General features: G+C 40.6%; 1 protein-coding gene across 1 annotated transcript in view; it reads left to right on the top strand.

Annotated features, from left to right (window-relative positions):
• Positions 1-8: 8 nt before the first annotated feature.
• The window catches only part of CLSTN2 (calsyntenin 2), a 342,914-nt gene continuing 327,013 nt past the window's right edge, over positions 9-15,909 (top strand). The window contains exon 1 of the mRNA XM_083849241.1: positions 9-219. Within this exon, the coding sequence (XP_083705367.1) occupies positions 24-219 (196 nt within the window). The 5' untranslated portion in view covers positions 9-23. The remainder of the gene's footprint in view (positions 220-15,909) is intronic.

Genomic DNA, 15,909 nt, shown 5'->3' with positions numbered 1-15,909 from the left:
GTACTGGCCGTGAGTGAGGGCGAATGAGGGAGCGGCGGCGGCAGCCCCAGCCCCAGCCCCAGCCGCAGCCGCCGCCGGGAGCCGCCGCGCAGGGCGGGCAGGACGCGGGCAGGGCCGGCGCCGCGGCGGGGATGCGGCGGCGCTGCTGGGGACCGGCGGCGCTGCTGCCGCTGCCGCTGCTGCTGCTGCCGGGGCTGTGCAGCCCGCTCGCCGCCAAAGGCAGGTAGCGGGGAGGGTGTTGGGGGGGGGGGGGCAGCTCCTCGCCCGCAACTTTCCCGGGGGGGCACCGGACGGGACGGGACAGGGGGAGCGGCGCTGCCCGGGTGATGCCGCCGGAGCCGAGCATCCCCGAGCATCCAGCCCAAGCCGTGCTGGAGGAGCGCTGCCCCCGGCAGCCCACAACCCCCTCGCTGTCCTCCTGTGGCCCCGCGGCTCCGGGCTGAGCCCCGAGCCCGGAGTTGGAGAGCTGCGCTCCTCCTGCCCAGCCCCGGCACCACGTCCCCTCCTCCTGCCGTCCGCGAGTTGTCGCCTCGCTCTCCTCCTCGCGTGTATCGGGAAAACTTCGCTCCGCGGTGCCGTTGTGTGGCTTTTTTTTCTCTTTTGCCTTGTTTGCTCTCTTACAACCACCGCGCGCATCCCAGCTCGGCGAGCAGCCTGCCCCTGCCCCTGCCCCGCTGCCCGGGCACTGCCGGGGGGCAGCGCCCCGGCCCTCACCGCCCCCCACGGACCGTGCCCGCAGCTCGGGGAGACGTCTGCCGAAGCTGCAGGTAGTCCGGCAGGCACGTCCGAGTTGGGTTGGTTGTTGGTTTTTTTTGTTTGTTTTTGCTTGGGTTTTACCTTGTGTTTGACCACTGGAGGGCTGCAAAGAGCAATTCCGATAGCAATTCCGAAATCGGCCTTTAGAAATCGGCATTTGAAGGGTATTATTTAAGTGTTTTAAGTTTTCCCTTATTATTTTACATCCATTTCCCCTTTCATTTCATGTTTTTGTTTGTAGTCAGGTATCCTCAGCCTATGCTGCAGGGTTAATAAACGAACTGACACACCTTAGCGCTGTACACGGTCGACGTCTGATACGTTTGCACCTGTGGACTCTTTCCCCCACCTTGTCAGTACTGTATAGGAAAAAGAGTTCGCATCGGTAAGGCGATGCTGCTTTCTGCTTGCTCTGTGTTATTTTTCTGTAGGAGGAAAATGTTAATTCCCAAGGCATTTTGTCGGTATTTCACACGGTTGAGTAACTTGGTGCTGTAAGTGTGCAGCTGACTTGCAGCTTGGAGGCGTTGCGTTCTGGTCAGTGGTGGGGTGCGGTGCGCACACTGGTGCCTCCAGCATCCTGCTGCAGGGGGTGGATGGATGATCCCAGGTAATGACTGCGAGTCTTCTCCCATCTCCCTGTCGCTGCTACTGCTTGATTTTAAAACAAACCCAAACCCAACAGGCGTCCCTGCTGCCCCCCTTTCTCCTCCCCTGCTGTTTTTGAGGCTGGGGAGCAAGATCATGGGAACCAGGAGAAGGGTTCTCACCATTCTCCACTCTTGCTCAATGAAAAATAATCATTTATTTCACAAAAAAATATTTCTAGACTGTGTATTTAAAATATATATATATATATTCCCCATTAGGAGGAAAAAACAAGACTGAAATTTTGTGTGGAAATATAAGAGGTATTGCCAGAATGGTTAGTGGGCGCTCGGTTAAGGATCTTAACCTATGTATTAAATATTCATATGCAATTTGTAGCGCTGTTAGCTTTCTGGCAGGTTGTTGACCCTGGGATCTGTACCATAAGTTCAATAAAATCACTGTTTTAGACAGGAAAAAATGATTTATTTAAAATATTTTCAGACAGCTTTGTTTGGTAAGACAGAGGCACACTTACTGGATTATTGGAATTGCATTAATGCTGTCTGGAGATTGTGGACAGACTCTCATATGTAAAACAGAATCTGCTGAAAGGCAGGACTTCATTATTTTTTACAGCACTTTCAGAATTCATAGGTTGCAGGCAGGGAGAGCTACTACCTGCTGCATTTCCCTTCCTCTGCAGGTCTGTGCATAAGGCTGATCTCTTAAATGACTTACAGCTTCATCTTAGTATTTACCTATTACCTAGTACCTTATTAAACTGCTCAGTGAAGTCCTGAAAAGGTTGCCATATCCACACTTGTAAGACCCAATTAGTTGGCCTTTCAAGTCTGACTTTATTTGAACTTCATCATTAACATAAACATCATTTTAGTCTTGATTTTTAAGTACAGCAGAAAGTATCTCAATGATCTGAGTAACTAAGAATATTTGATACCAATTAAATTAATTACATGGGCAAAACTTGAAGCCTTAGTCATTCAGGACATTTCCAAATCAATGGAATATTCAGTCCCACTTGGCAAATCTATTATGTGAATACAGCTGATATGACTGTCAGCAATAGAAAAACAACTAACCCAGGGAGACAGAGACAGCTTATTCTGCTTAAAAGAAAGCTTAAAGCCTGGAGGGGAAGAAATTAAGAGAAAATCTTTGAGAGCATGCTAGACAGATCCTTATGTCTGAATTTTTTTTCTTAATACCATGGGTACTAGCAAATCTTTTTTTTTTTCACAGTAAATAATAATGAAATACTTTATCAGCTCAAAGGAGAGAGATACAAAAAGTAAGATCTTCCTTTTCATCGTCATCCAAAACACTGAAGTAATAATGTTTGGCACACTTTATGCTAGAAGATGGGAGATGAAGAAATCTTGCTTTCTGGAGCTCACCAAGAAACCCTGGCACAGATGTATATGATTTCACATTTCCATTTCGAAATCAATAAATGGAGATAGGAATTCTTTTCTTTTTTTTATGAAGTGTTTTGATTGAAAAAGTACTCATGAAAACTGACTCTTTTGTCTCCTAGGATAAAAGATTCATCTGATTATGAAGCCTGGGTGTCAAGATAATGAAATGATTCAGAGGTCTCAAAAGACCAAGATTGGAGTATTTGATAACTGCTTTAGTAGTTACGTATTTCAGCAGAGATGACTGACAACTATATTTAAGTTGTCATTATCAAGATAAAGAGTGTTTGCCAGCCATAATCATATTGTTACCAATTTTAATTGTATTATTTGGAAGACTAACAAAGCTGAGAACCTAGAAACTTCAGAGTTTTCAAAGCATATTTCAATTGTAAGCAAAGTATGTGTCACTTCAAAAAGCCCTGAGAAACTATGTCCTTTGTCAGCAAACATTAAATGGCCTCAGAGCAGCGTGGAGTCATGGTTTTGTCACTTTTTTTGAAAGTGACAGCCCTCAGAGTTCAAAGGCAGTGTCTGTACCTGGACAGCCCCTGTCGTGGCCAAATTGCACATTTGAAAGTGGCCTCAGTTTTCTTTCTGTGCCTTTTATAGATTTGGAGGAGCTGATTAGAGGTTGTCAGAGGCATTGTCGCCCTGTTTTGATTGTTTACTGTTTAACTGGAGGAATGTATTGATGATGTGGTGTTCCTGGGCATCCATTAGGCATTGAAAAGGCAGAGTGCAAATTACTGGTTTTATGTAGTTATAGGTTGTTTTCCTTTTTTCTTTTTTTTTTTTTTTAATGAAACAGATGTTATTCTTAGGGTTCTGAAAATAAAAATTCATGAAGCTGTTATTTAATGTCTGGTAAAAAAAGTGTAAAATTTCTCATATGCTTTTTTAATATAATTTCCTGTGTCAGATTGATGGGATGTTTTGGGAAAGTAATTTCAAAGGTCTTATTCCAGCTTCAAATACATTTCCTGTCCTCCCTTCATACATATATTATTGGCCTTCTTTTGGTCCTTGTGTTGGCTTAGTTGTCTCAAAATGATTTACTTATTTCTTTAGTTTCCAAGAAGGTTGTATTAGAAGGCAGAAAATAGCTTGCCTGGCTCCTATAGAGTGTCTGAGTGGTGTAGCTAGCACTTCATTTAGTACAGAGAGCTTCCCTGCTGTGAAATAAGTAATGGGAAAATGAAAGATAAAATGCATTGTTTCTATAGGAAGCTAATTGCTAGTGTCAAGTGTAGTTCCGTTGTCTGTAACCTTTTTTAGCAGGAATGGCAAATAATTGAGTCCTAACTTTCATAACGTGATTGATGTTACTTACTGTTGTGCTAGTGTAATTTTAAAAGACAAATGGTAAAACTGAATAGCTGTGAGATTTGGCCTGACTCAAATTTATGGTTTGTTTGTCTGTGGAGAGCACTGTAAACGAAGTGGAGCTGTTCTCTGAGACTACTTCAGTATGCTGCTCATAAAGAGCAGTCTGAAAATACCAGTTGCTGGGTTATGTTGGGTAGGGGATACATACCAAGTGATCTTACCTCTGGCTTTTCCAGTGATTGTGCTCAAATGGCATCTTCTCAGTCTCTCAAATGTCTTAGCTCATTTGATTTATTTAAAAAATAAGTAAAATATTCAAACACAACCAGAAGCCACCATCAGTTTTAACAGGATACTTTACAGGATGGTAACGGAGTTGGAAGATATGCTCCTTATTCAAAATTTAGCCCTAGAAATATTTAGTTTGGGTATTGCTGTTTGAGTAGAATCTGAACCAGTGGAGTAGATTTCAACAGAAAACTGCAAGACTAAGTCTAGAAAAAGTGACCTGTCATGCTGAAGGAATTCTGTTTAGCTGAATGAAAAAGAATCGAGGAATGTGCAGACAGGCTCCAGGTATGTAAAAAGCTGCTTTAAATAAGAGAAAATCATGTTCTCTGTGCTTGTTGTATGTAAGACAAAAACTAAAGGGAACAAGACAAACTTGGGTTAGACTTCAGGGAAAGCTTCTGGTGGGATATTACAGGGCCTTTAACTGGAGAGCTTTAAGAACTATTTGGAACAACATTAGCAGTTGTAGTTGATCAAACCTCTTTGTTGAGGGGGAAAATGGATGCAGTGACCTCCAAGCTCCACACAAGTCTGACTACCCATAAAACCCTCCAATGAGTTTGGGTAGTGGAGATGGAGGCAATACGGCCACCTAACAAAACATTTTACCACCTGAAGTGCTCCAGGCACCTCGCACCATTCCTTGGTCTCTCTAGAGATCTCAGGCTAGCAGCCCTCCTTGAGTGGCAGCTGCTGCAGCCATCCCTCTTGGGGATATTTGCATTCTCATTTGAGTGTTCTTCTAGATAAGCCTCTTGTGGCTTCAGGAGGCATAGTTTTCAACAACTGTTGAAAGAGTTGCATCTCCTCTTCTGCCTTTTCTAGAGTTGTCCAGTGAATCACAACTAACAATACGTGCTTGAATCGACTACAGAGGCTGTTCATATCTTTGATGCCAAACAAGCAAGTAATTTCATTCAGCTAATCTCCAAACCCTTCAATAAGGTAGAAACTGGTTGATGTTTCTGGAGAGGTGGTAGCTGCTAAACATTCAGATGGATTCACCAAATGATTGTACAGCTAAGATATCTAAGGGGTGTGAAATACAATAGGCACAACCAGTTGCTGAAGCAGTCTTATGCAGCCTACTGCTGGAGGCCAAGGGACTGTTCAGGAGCAGTACTGTGTGTCTTTTCTCTTTCATAGGCACTTGCTGTTGACCATCGCCAAAGACAGGGAGCTAGCTTCTCCTGTTTCATGTTCTCCTATAGCCTTACTGTTCCTGTGGTCTTTGCCAGAGAGCCTGGTGAATGGGTGGTGATGACTTAGAAAATTAGCATACTTGCTAGGTCTGTTCAACTTCAGCAAATGGGCAAATCCTGTTAGAGAGTTTGAATAATGTGAGTCAGAGGAGTAAGGGTAGAAAGAGAAGGCACTTTGAAAAGAACTAGAGGTCGGAAGAGGAAACCTAATGTCAAACTTGAGAAAGCTGTTTGTTATATCAAAAGGAATATATTCTGACTAATTTGTGGTTTGATTTCCTTACTATTTTATATAAGAGCTTAAGTATGTTGTGATTATTTTTAAAATAGGAAAGTTGTCATGATTCAGAAAGGGTGCTTGTAAAAATAAAACAGAAGGAATTTTGCAAGTGACACTTGTGTCCTGATTTGAAGAGTTGCTAAATCTGTCACTGTATGTAGAGGCTGGGTTACTTGTCTGCCACTTCTCTTTCTACAGCAGCATACGCAGCCCTGTACTCCATGTTACTTTTTGCAGAATGGCAAAAACAGGATGTCTGGTGTATGATTTACATAGTATTCAGAAAATACATGTGTACAGGAAAGCATGCATATCCTCTGTATTTGTTTTAAGCAAAGCTAATGTTGCACACATGTACATGCTCTTACACACTCAACTATTGGGTTATGAGAAATGGTACAAATCTGAAAGAAAAGTTGATTGTTCACTTTGCACTCCACGTGTCTTGTGAGCTTGCAGTGCAGGATCAGAGTGAGCCAAAACTGGTGAATAGGGTGCTGGAATGCAGTTATTTCTTCAGTAACCCCTGTAGTTGAAAGCAAGCAACAGCGAACCTTTGTTTCCATGTTTACATCTTCGTGAACTCTGGTCATGTAGTCTGGCTTCTGAGTGACTGTGGAACTGTAGAGAATGAAAACTTCTGTGTTGTTATTAGTTTTATATTAATCACGGTATTTAAGTATGGTAACAGCTATACCCAGTTGGAGGGAATTGTGCACGTTCGCTGTGGGGCTTCCAGCGGATGACTACAAGATGCCTGTGATGCTTGAGTGTTTTGTTTTCTTCCACGAACTGTGCATTTTCTGGATAGACTAGATTAATGAGGGGAATAGAAATATGTAAAAGATTTAAGTATAGATTTCTAGAGTGTACTGAGGGTAGTGCACTCTAAATAACTTTCTATTTTGTTGCTGTATGTATTCCAGTAAAAATGAATACAGTGGCTGCTCACAGCTGTTAAGTTATTAAGAGTAAGTTGTTAAAATATTAGTCGTTATAAGACGGCATCAAAACTACAAGCAACTTCTTGATTAAAAAACAGCACAAATGCTCTCATCAGAGAAATGCAGATAAACATATATAAATATATCGGGCAATTTGGCATTTGTAATTCTCATTAACTGGCATCTTAAAAAAAAAAGAAAGTTCAACGTTAAAAACATATTGAACCAAAATGGGACTTGTTCCCCACCCCGCCACCCCCTCCACCCCGTGGGGGGGAATGTGGGAGATGCATGATTCTTCCAGCTGTCTTTTAAGAACTCTTTGTGGCTTGTGTACCCGTCTTTTAGTTCTATTTGATGAAGAAATACCCCTGCTCTTGGCTTTTTGGTGTAGTTAAGGTTTATATAGGATGTTCCAGCTTGGCAGCAATGAAATGGACTGTAAAAATGTTTTTTTTTTTTTTTTTTTTTTTTTTCTGCTTGAGTGCAAGTTGAGTAATGTGTCATTTAGGACTATTGGACTATGGAAGAGAATTTTGTCTATTCTCTTAAGGCATTTTTTGGAATCAGATATGAAGCATGTGGTACATTTCAATTCATTTTAATGTGACTTCTCTCTGGATTGATTATAAAGATGGCCCTGCATGGAATAGCAGTCATCACAGTTAATACTGCTATTTAGATGCTTGGTCTTCATAGGTGAAATCTTCAACCTAGTTAAACCAATGCAAGATTTGGAATGTATCTTGATGGAATCAGAGTTTCATCCTTTGTGTGTTTTAGGGCAAATGTAAACGGTTCTTTCAAAGCTTTTAATGTTCTTCCACTAATAGCTGCCTTTATCCTAAGGGGGGAATATTTGATTTAATCTTTCACCTTATGGCTTCTTATGGTATACCTTAGCTCATTGAGTCAATATAACAATTCTTGTGTGTGTATTTAATTCTTTTCGAAATGCTTTTCATCCAACTTAAAACTATTAAGTGAAGTGTTGACCAAGGTGGGCTATTCTACAGATCTAAGTATGGTAGTTCTTCACGATATTGACTTTCAAAATACTTGTTAAAAAGACATCTTTTTTTATGTCTTTGACTGTCTCCCATTCTGTGCCCATGATTCCGTTCATTGCTAGTTAAATATTGTGATAAGCAATGCTGTAGTGTCACAAGTTCTTAACTGTACTCATTTTGTCAAATAGATTTGTTGCTGTATCTAATCAGATTAATCATTTGAAGTTGGGTATCCCAAATACAGATGGCACTTGTCATTCTTACTAGTTATTAGAAAAGCAGACACTTTGTATACCCTACTGCTACTTTCCTGTACTTATCTTATGACAACTAAAATGAAGTGGGACACCTTTATTTCATTTAAAGAAAATGGCCATTAAATGTGAATACTAAAACTACGGTGGTGTCTTCTAGCATTCATTCCCCCATCACTTGATGGCTAGCAGACAAGAGTAAGTGAAGTGAGAGATTAGATTCTACTTAGAGATTGATCTCTTGATTATTGCTTTTTGACTTTAGTAGATTCTTTACTCATCGAAATATGAACACAAAAATACTATGTATGAGTGTTTGTTTATGTAACTGCTGCCTATGTTTTTGGCCTTTATCAATTTTAAAATATTTAATGATTCATGACATTTTTATAGACTTTAAGGTGCATGTCCCCCCCCACCCCCCTTAAAGCCCCGGCTTCTGAAATAGAGACTAAGAAAATAAAGAAAATGCTAGCTTTTAATTCTTAAAAGATAAGCTCTGCTTGTTATATCTGAAGGAGGAGTGAAAAGGGAATGTAGGTGTATCACAAAAGCTCACAAACACAAATAAAGAAATTAACGTTTTCTTCACTTTTTTGCTGATTTTTTTTTTTCTTCGTATACCTGGTTGTGTGAAATGCAGTAAAAATCTGAGTGTAGCTGGAGAACATCACTGTGTCTGGTCTATACTGTGTTGCAAAATAGCAGTACTTATTTGGGTTGGATCTCATAATTATAAGTGGAACTTGCAAAATATGAGTTGGTGGAACAAATTTTAAGTCTGTGAGATCTCACTCATGGTTTTTGCGTGATGAATATTGGCTTTTTCTACAGTCTGTTCTGGAGTTATTCACAGAAGTCGCTAGCAGAGGTAAATATAGCACAATACATTGGTAATAATATTTGAGACAATTCTGAGGAAACTGCTTGGCAATAATATTTGAAGGGCTTTTTCCCCATTTCTTTTTGAGGGCTGCTTTTAAAATTCCTGATCCAGAGTTGAACAGATGGCATTTGCCATTGTTGTCAATCTTAGTAAGAAAAAAATATTTTTTAAGATCTTGGTTAACAGAACTTTAAATTCATGTTGAGAAATAAAACCTAGAGACGTTTTAACTAATGTGATATATGCTGAGCTGCATATAAGTCTGCATTATGACAGCAGCCTACAAATCCAACTAAGGTGGATTCATACACTGTAGAGTAGGTGGCATAAATGGAAAAAGGCACTGGATACTGTGGTTTGCTTCCATCTCTTTCTTCCTCAAAAACAGTGTAAACAGTACAGATGCGTAAAATAGAAAGACAAAGTGCAATTATTATGCCTTGCTGAAGTTAAATGTGCAAGGTGAGACAATTAGTTCTTGTGACCAATTTGAAGGATAATAGTTCAAGGCTTATTTTGGGAAGCTGATTTTTTTTTCCCCTCTCTCCTCTGCAGTAATTATATAACTGTAGTCTTTGTAGGGTCTGCAGACTACTTCCAAAGACTGACAAAAAAAAAAAAAAAAGCCTATTTTCAGCAGGCTTATATTACCATTCAGCTGTCCATCTCTAAATTTGTAGAGACTAACAGTTCAAAAATATTGGAGCTACTTTTGAAGATTAACAAAAATAACTGAAGGAATACTTTTGGTGGAAACAGCATGGCCTCAAAAAGTGTCAATTTGTTCATTGGTTATTTTACTTTTTAATAATAGAACATATTTTGCTCAGTATGAATCCCTTCTTTTAGAACTTGAATTTTATATGTGTAAGTCTGAATATAAAATATTTCAAGATGCAACGTGTCAGTCTTACTAAATAAATAGTGGTCACTTCAAGTTGCAAATTTAAATTATTCTCTGTGTTCTCCCAAGTGTTTAAAAATTCTGTAAAGTTTCAATACTTGAAGCCTCCTAAATCCACTGGGTGGTGTTTGTGTTTTCACTAACAGACTGGGCAAGTATACCTGCACAACGCAGGGATAACATTTCAGGTAGCCTAAGTCAGCAGTGCGGTTTTAAACCAGACGAGGATGTGTACTGTTAAGGGTATGAATGGATATACATCTTTTTTTTAATGATTACTTTTATTTGTCAGAAGCTTCTGAAAACTTGCTCTGTGTAATTTGTCTTGGTTCTGGACTAAGCATTTGCCAAAACAGCTGATCAGACAGATACAGAACTTTTAGGTGCATATGTATTCCTTTTCTTACGTAACATGCTTCAAAAGATATCAAACCCCACTGTATTCTGAGCAGTTGAGCTGAAACAGTGGTGGCATGTTTTATTAGGTAATAGAAGCAGAATCTGGGGCTCTGCTGCTGCTGGTTGCATTTCTGCTGGTTGCAGATTCTGTGCTTAACACCCCATTGCATCCCTTGACTAGTTTTGTTTTCAGATCAGGTAGTCGCATGCCAGACGCATTGGGACACAGGTGGCAACAAAACATTTTTGTGTGATCAGTTTCTATAATGTTACAAATACCTCTTTTTGGCTCTTTTGTTTTTCAAAGGATACTTACCCTCAAACACAGCTACACTGCAGTAGCAGTGTCTCATTGTGCATGTTTCCTTCCTGCACGGGAGCATCTTCTGACATGTGAAGTGCCCCCTGGCTAAAGGAGCAAGGAGGAAAACGTGATGTCCACGTGTGTGCCTGTGGTCTGTGTTAGCGTCTGCTGAACACGTCACTGGCTTGTGGGGGAGTTAGGGCATTTACAGTATGCACACAAGTATTTAGTGAGGGAAGACTGATGTCATGAAGATAAACATTGGACAGTACCAAGGACAAAAGATTAAATTGTGCACTTCTCTGAGAAGTTGAGTTGATTGTACAACTAAAAGTTGCCTTTATTTGAGAACTACTGTCTTGGAATGATCCTGAAAAGGGCAACTGCATCATAACTTCAGTGGAATATTTACTTCTTTTCTAGCACCAAAATTACACTCTAGAAAATGAAAGCTTGCATCTTTAGTTTCCTAGTGCCAAAGGGCATATATTCCATAGGATGTAGTGGAATTTACCGGGGGATAAATCTTAAAATGCAGCAATAGCTTCTTAAACTTTTTTTGAATGTGCGATAAGAGCTAAATCCATGCGTAGCTGAACTTAACCTACTTTGGAAATATTTGAAACTGAACAATATAAAGGCTTCTGTATAGAATAAGGCTGTGTGTGAGGAACTCTTTCACAGTAGCTATTCCAAATACATCTTTGTTTACCTGTTCTCATTTTGAAATACCTTCTGTGAAGATATTTATATTGGAAAGGATTCTTGAGATATTGAGTTCATCCTTGCAAAATGTTTCTTGGATATCTTTTTACAGGTTTGTCTGTACCGGTTCTTTTAGGCTGACTCCACGTTAGAGATCTAACTAGTATTCCATGTAAGTAATTACACTGATATAAATTATAATCATCCTGGAATACACTTTTGACCTTTTAACTTTTCTGTTGCAATGAGTGTAATGACCATGTTGAACAAGAGAGGAAATTGAAGGCCAAATATTGTATAGGGGAGCCAAATCATGTGGAACCTAGAGAAAGCTGGCTATAATCCATGTAAAAGGAGCTGTTTGCTCTTTTTTTGTGTGTATAATGTACAGTCATCTATCTTGGCTATTGTTGCATGCACAGGAGGAGAAATCTGATGACCGGAAGGGGAGGAAAGGATATGCATGCTAGGAATATTTAGTGGAACAGCTTCAGTGGGCTGCTACTTGTGAATTGTTTTGTATTGTTGCTGTATGGCACTACCACCTGTGCTAGAAGTCCCTTACGTAGGGAGCAAGGTGACAGGAGCATGTAGGGCATCGTTTTCTACTTACGAATGCTCTGAGGGTAGCTTCAGTCCTTCAGGTGGAAGGCACTACATGTGCTTTCCATGGTGTGTGTCTCAGAACAGCAGCTGGACCAACCTTGAGAGGGTAATGAGTTCCCTTATAGTCCTCATAAACATCGATCGGTCGAATTCCCCAAGAGCTGCTGGGTCACGTGTTTACACCAGTATTTTCTCGTAAAATGTGTTTGATGGAGAGTGGGCACGGTCGCTGAGCTGCAGGAAGGGAGCGGAGTTGTCTGCCTCTGTGTCTGAATGGGTTCTGTGAAGAACGTGACCCTGAAAACTTGCTTCTCTGTTCACTGTTTATCTCAAGAGACTTTTGCATTGGGAGAGTTTCAATGCAGTATATATTTTGGATCAAGGCGGGTGGTGGTGGTGGAAATAGTGTTTGTTTTCGTCTTGGAAGGGGAAAGTATTATTCTCATGGTACGTTTACTTAGGCGTTACATTAGCTCCCCCTGAAATCAGTGGATCTTTCTACTAACTAGTGGATCAGCCCCTATGTGCAGAGATCTGTTAACGTGCAAGTTTGCATACACATGTTCAGAATGCCAATACATGTAGAAGCAGAAATTGTGTTAAGTTAGCCATACTTCATAGCCTTTACAGAAAACAATGTTCCACATGCTTTGGGGCCTGAAATAGGAATATAGTAGGTGGTATGTCTGAAAACCCAGCAAACCGTGTGGGATTATGCTCCTTCGCATTTGAAGAAGTGGTGGAGAGGATTTACCAGTAATATTTGCCTTATATCTAGGTGTGTGTCTGAAGTGAAACCTCTGTAGGAGAAGTAAAACATCTGACTGCTTCTGGAGGTGAACGTCTTCTATTAAAGCTGTGGACTTCAGCTGAACAGGAGAGAAATAAAGAATGCTTTTAATAGGGTTAGTTTATAAGGTCTCATCAGCTCCTGACTGCAGTGTCTTAGGGTCAATTTAATGTTACTTATGGATTGCTACGTACATTATGTTAAGCATGTAATTGCTTATGTTACAGTTCCACGTATCAGTGAAAATAGCACAGAAAGGTAAACTTTGGCGTTGTATTTTTGCCTCTGTTGAAATCCTGCCCTGTGTGCCTGTGCAAGTTATGAGCTGGCAGCCCTAGCAGCTGTTATTCTCTCCTTATAGAACAAGAGTGAAACAGCTAAGGACTCGTGGCCCATCTTGTCTGTTCCGGTGTTTGTAGCAGGAATTAGACTGAGGTTTCCCTGTTCTTTCTTGGTGTTCAGCTTGTGCTTCAGAGCATGCCAGTCAAACTGGGGGAAGCATTCCTGCGTCTCATTAGATACCTTTGTACGACTGGCGGAATTTTCACTTGTTACTTGGTTCCTTCTCCTTTAGAGTAGGTGCAAACAGATACTTTGTCAAGTTTTTGTTAAGGGTGTTAACTTTTGAATGGGATAATACTGCTGAATAAGCGCTTTATTTGCATAACAAACCACTAGAATGCAGTATTGATTGCTATTCAGGAGTACCAAGATTCACTGAAAAGCAGAAAAGCTAATTAAAAAACGTAATTGGCTTTATTCACCTTTCTCTAGTTAATGTTTCTCTTCCCAGTCAGATTGTGAAGGTGCGTTTTGTCTTCACTTTTCAAAAAGAACCTGCCTTGTGCACAGCCAAGAGAACTTCAGGGCTTCTTTCTGTGACCTCTTCCCACGGACAGTTAGGGCAGGTGGGCTGAAGCCTCCTGGGGCTGGCTTATACCCTCCTTGTAAGGCAGGTCGGTGCGATGCCAGAGCTTTTGCGTATTTCATGCGTTCTTAAGATTAAAGAGTAAGATGCAATATGCTTTGAGCGTGCAAATAAACTTACTGCAAAAACATTGTGTATTATTAGTACATATCCTGTATTAATGTATGTACATACCTTGCGTATCTTGAGTATAAGAAATCCTTGTATATGGAGTTCAACAGTGTTGTTCCATTTTGAAGTAGATCTGGCAGATTCACGGAGCAGTGGACCAATTTAGCTTTTGAGAAATGTTTTTGGAAAAGACAGTGATGGATTTGATAGCTTGTTAACTCTTCATCTGAAATTCTTGCAGGCAAAGCATGTAAATATTTTGAAGTGCAGACAATCCAGATATGTCTAATGTATTAATGACTTGGTGAAAAGACCTTCCTTCTTAATTTGTTATACAGTATTTGTGATTTGTTCTATAATCAGATGGCTCTTGGGATCAATACGCATCAGACTCTAATCCCTTTAATTATGGCTTCAAACACATTCGCAACTTTTTTTCCTCATTGAAATCAGTGGGGTGTCTTGTGAATGAAGTTGAAATTAAAGGGATCAAAACTGGGCCTTCAGTTATAAAGATCTTCTGCAGGTTAAGACTGGGCTCCATGGCAGTACAAAACAGTAAGCTCTGGATTTTTTTTTTGGGGTGGTATAAACCTGTCTTTCTTAATAAGCTGACTTTGAATCACAAGTTGGCTCAAAATGGGGTGCCGGAAAGGAAGAAGGCTGTGGCTGTAGGGCAAAGACATCTTGCAGGAAAGATCACTGGGTCCCTGCTCGTTGTGCTTCCTACTTGGTCTTGCTGCTTCTGTGTGGTTCCATGGACAGGATTTTGCTTTGCTGCTTGCTCTTTGTGAGAGACATGATGCAGTTTGTTTTAAATTCTGCACTTTTTAAGAGATGAGCGATGTTCTCTGAATATCTGCCTGTCACCTGCTCTATGCTGCCAGCCTGTTTCTCTGGATGTTTTCACTTTTTGCAGCCAGTGGAGTGAGGAATGAGAGGTGTGCAGGGAAAGCAAACAACACCTGCTTTCTTGTATAGAGCCACAGCATGCACTTTACCTGACCTCCTTCAGATCTTGCGAGTAGGCAAAGTGGTTCCTAAATTCTATCATAAACCAACAGGGTGCTCATGGTAGGATGAATATGTTCATTCTTAATTCTGCTGTTAAAGTAAATGTGGGAAAAAAAAAAAAGAAAAAGAAAAAACTTGCTATAGAGAGTAGTGTGATGCAAAATTGTTTATTTTCCACTAAAATTTATAGAGAACAACTTCCACAGCCCAAATGCTTATCCCAAAAGGTTTAGTTAGTCTGCAGGCACTCCAACTAGTAGGTTCTTTGTTTATTTCTGTACTTTCTCTTGCTGGCTTACAACCTGCCCTTAATGATGCACTTTGGAGACTTTCCCTTTCAAGTGAGATAAATCAAATAGCATTTCTAAACATGGATGTGGAAACTGGGTCTTTCAGTCCCAGACTCCAGTTCTTCCCACCCTTTCACTTGGGATTTTGTACTATTACTGAGAAACCAATTGGGATTGGTTTTTTTCTGTTTGGGTTTGTTTGTGTTTATTTTATTTTGGTGACTCATATCTGTTTTAGGTAAAATCTAAGGAATTCTTTTCCTTTTGCATTATGTTTTTTGAAACTGGTAGGGATAAGTTTGTTTATGTTGATTACCTCAAGAAGAGAGTGCTCATACTGACTTACATTCCTCTTCTGGACTAGAGAGTGTGCCAGCTCTGTACACAGCGTTTGGGCGGTTAACAGTACCGCTTGCAGCATTCCTGCGATGGTTTTCAGAGCCTGTTCGTTGGAGGCTGGCGAAGCTTCCTCTGTGCTTGGGTTGAAAGGTATGTTTGCTGCCTTTGTTACAGGATTTGAGCAGCATCCTGGCTTGTTCTCCAGGCAGATCCAAAGGATGAAAGCTGCTCCTGGAGTGTACACTTTTGCAGCTTCTCTATCACAGGACTGGGAATGCTCTAACTCTGTGTTCAGCAAAGAAAAAGGCCTCTGTCAGCTTTCTCATATAGTGTCATAGCAACCAATGAATAATGAAACAGGTTATGTGCACTCTGGTTATGAACAGAACAGGGTATGGAAGAGTAATAATTAGGGGAATAAACAGAGCAGTCCTGTGTGTGAGTGACTTCACAGCCCCTGGTAGCAGAGCATTTGGCACAGTGTTTTTTCCTGCAATCTTCCATGTTTTTTCCTGTGCAGTTTATTTCATAGGGACAGGA

The sequence above is a fragment of the Anser anser genome (genome assembly GCF_964211835.1).
Source record: "Anser anser genome assembly, chromosome: 9".
NCBI lineage: Eukaryota > Metazoa > Chordata > Aves > Anseriformes > Anatidae > Anser > Anser anser.
This window is presented reverse-complemented; position numbering and strand designations above follow the sequence as displayed.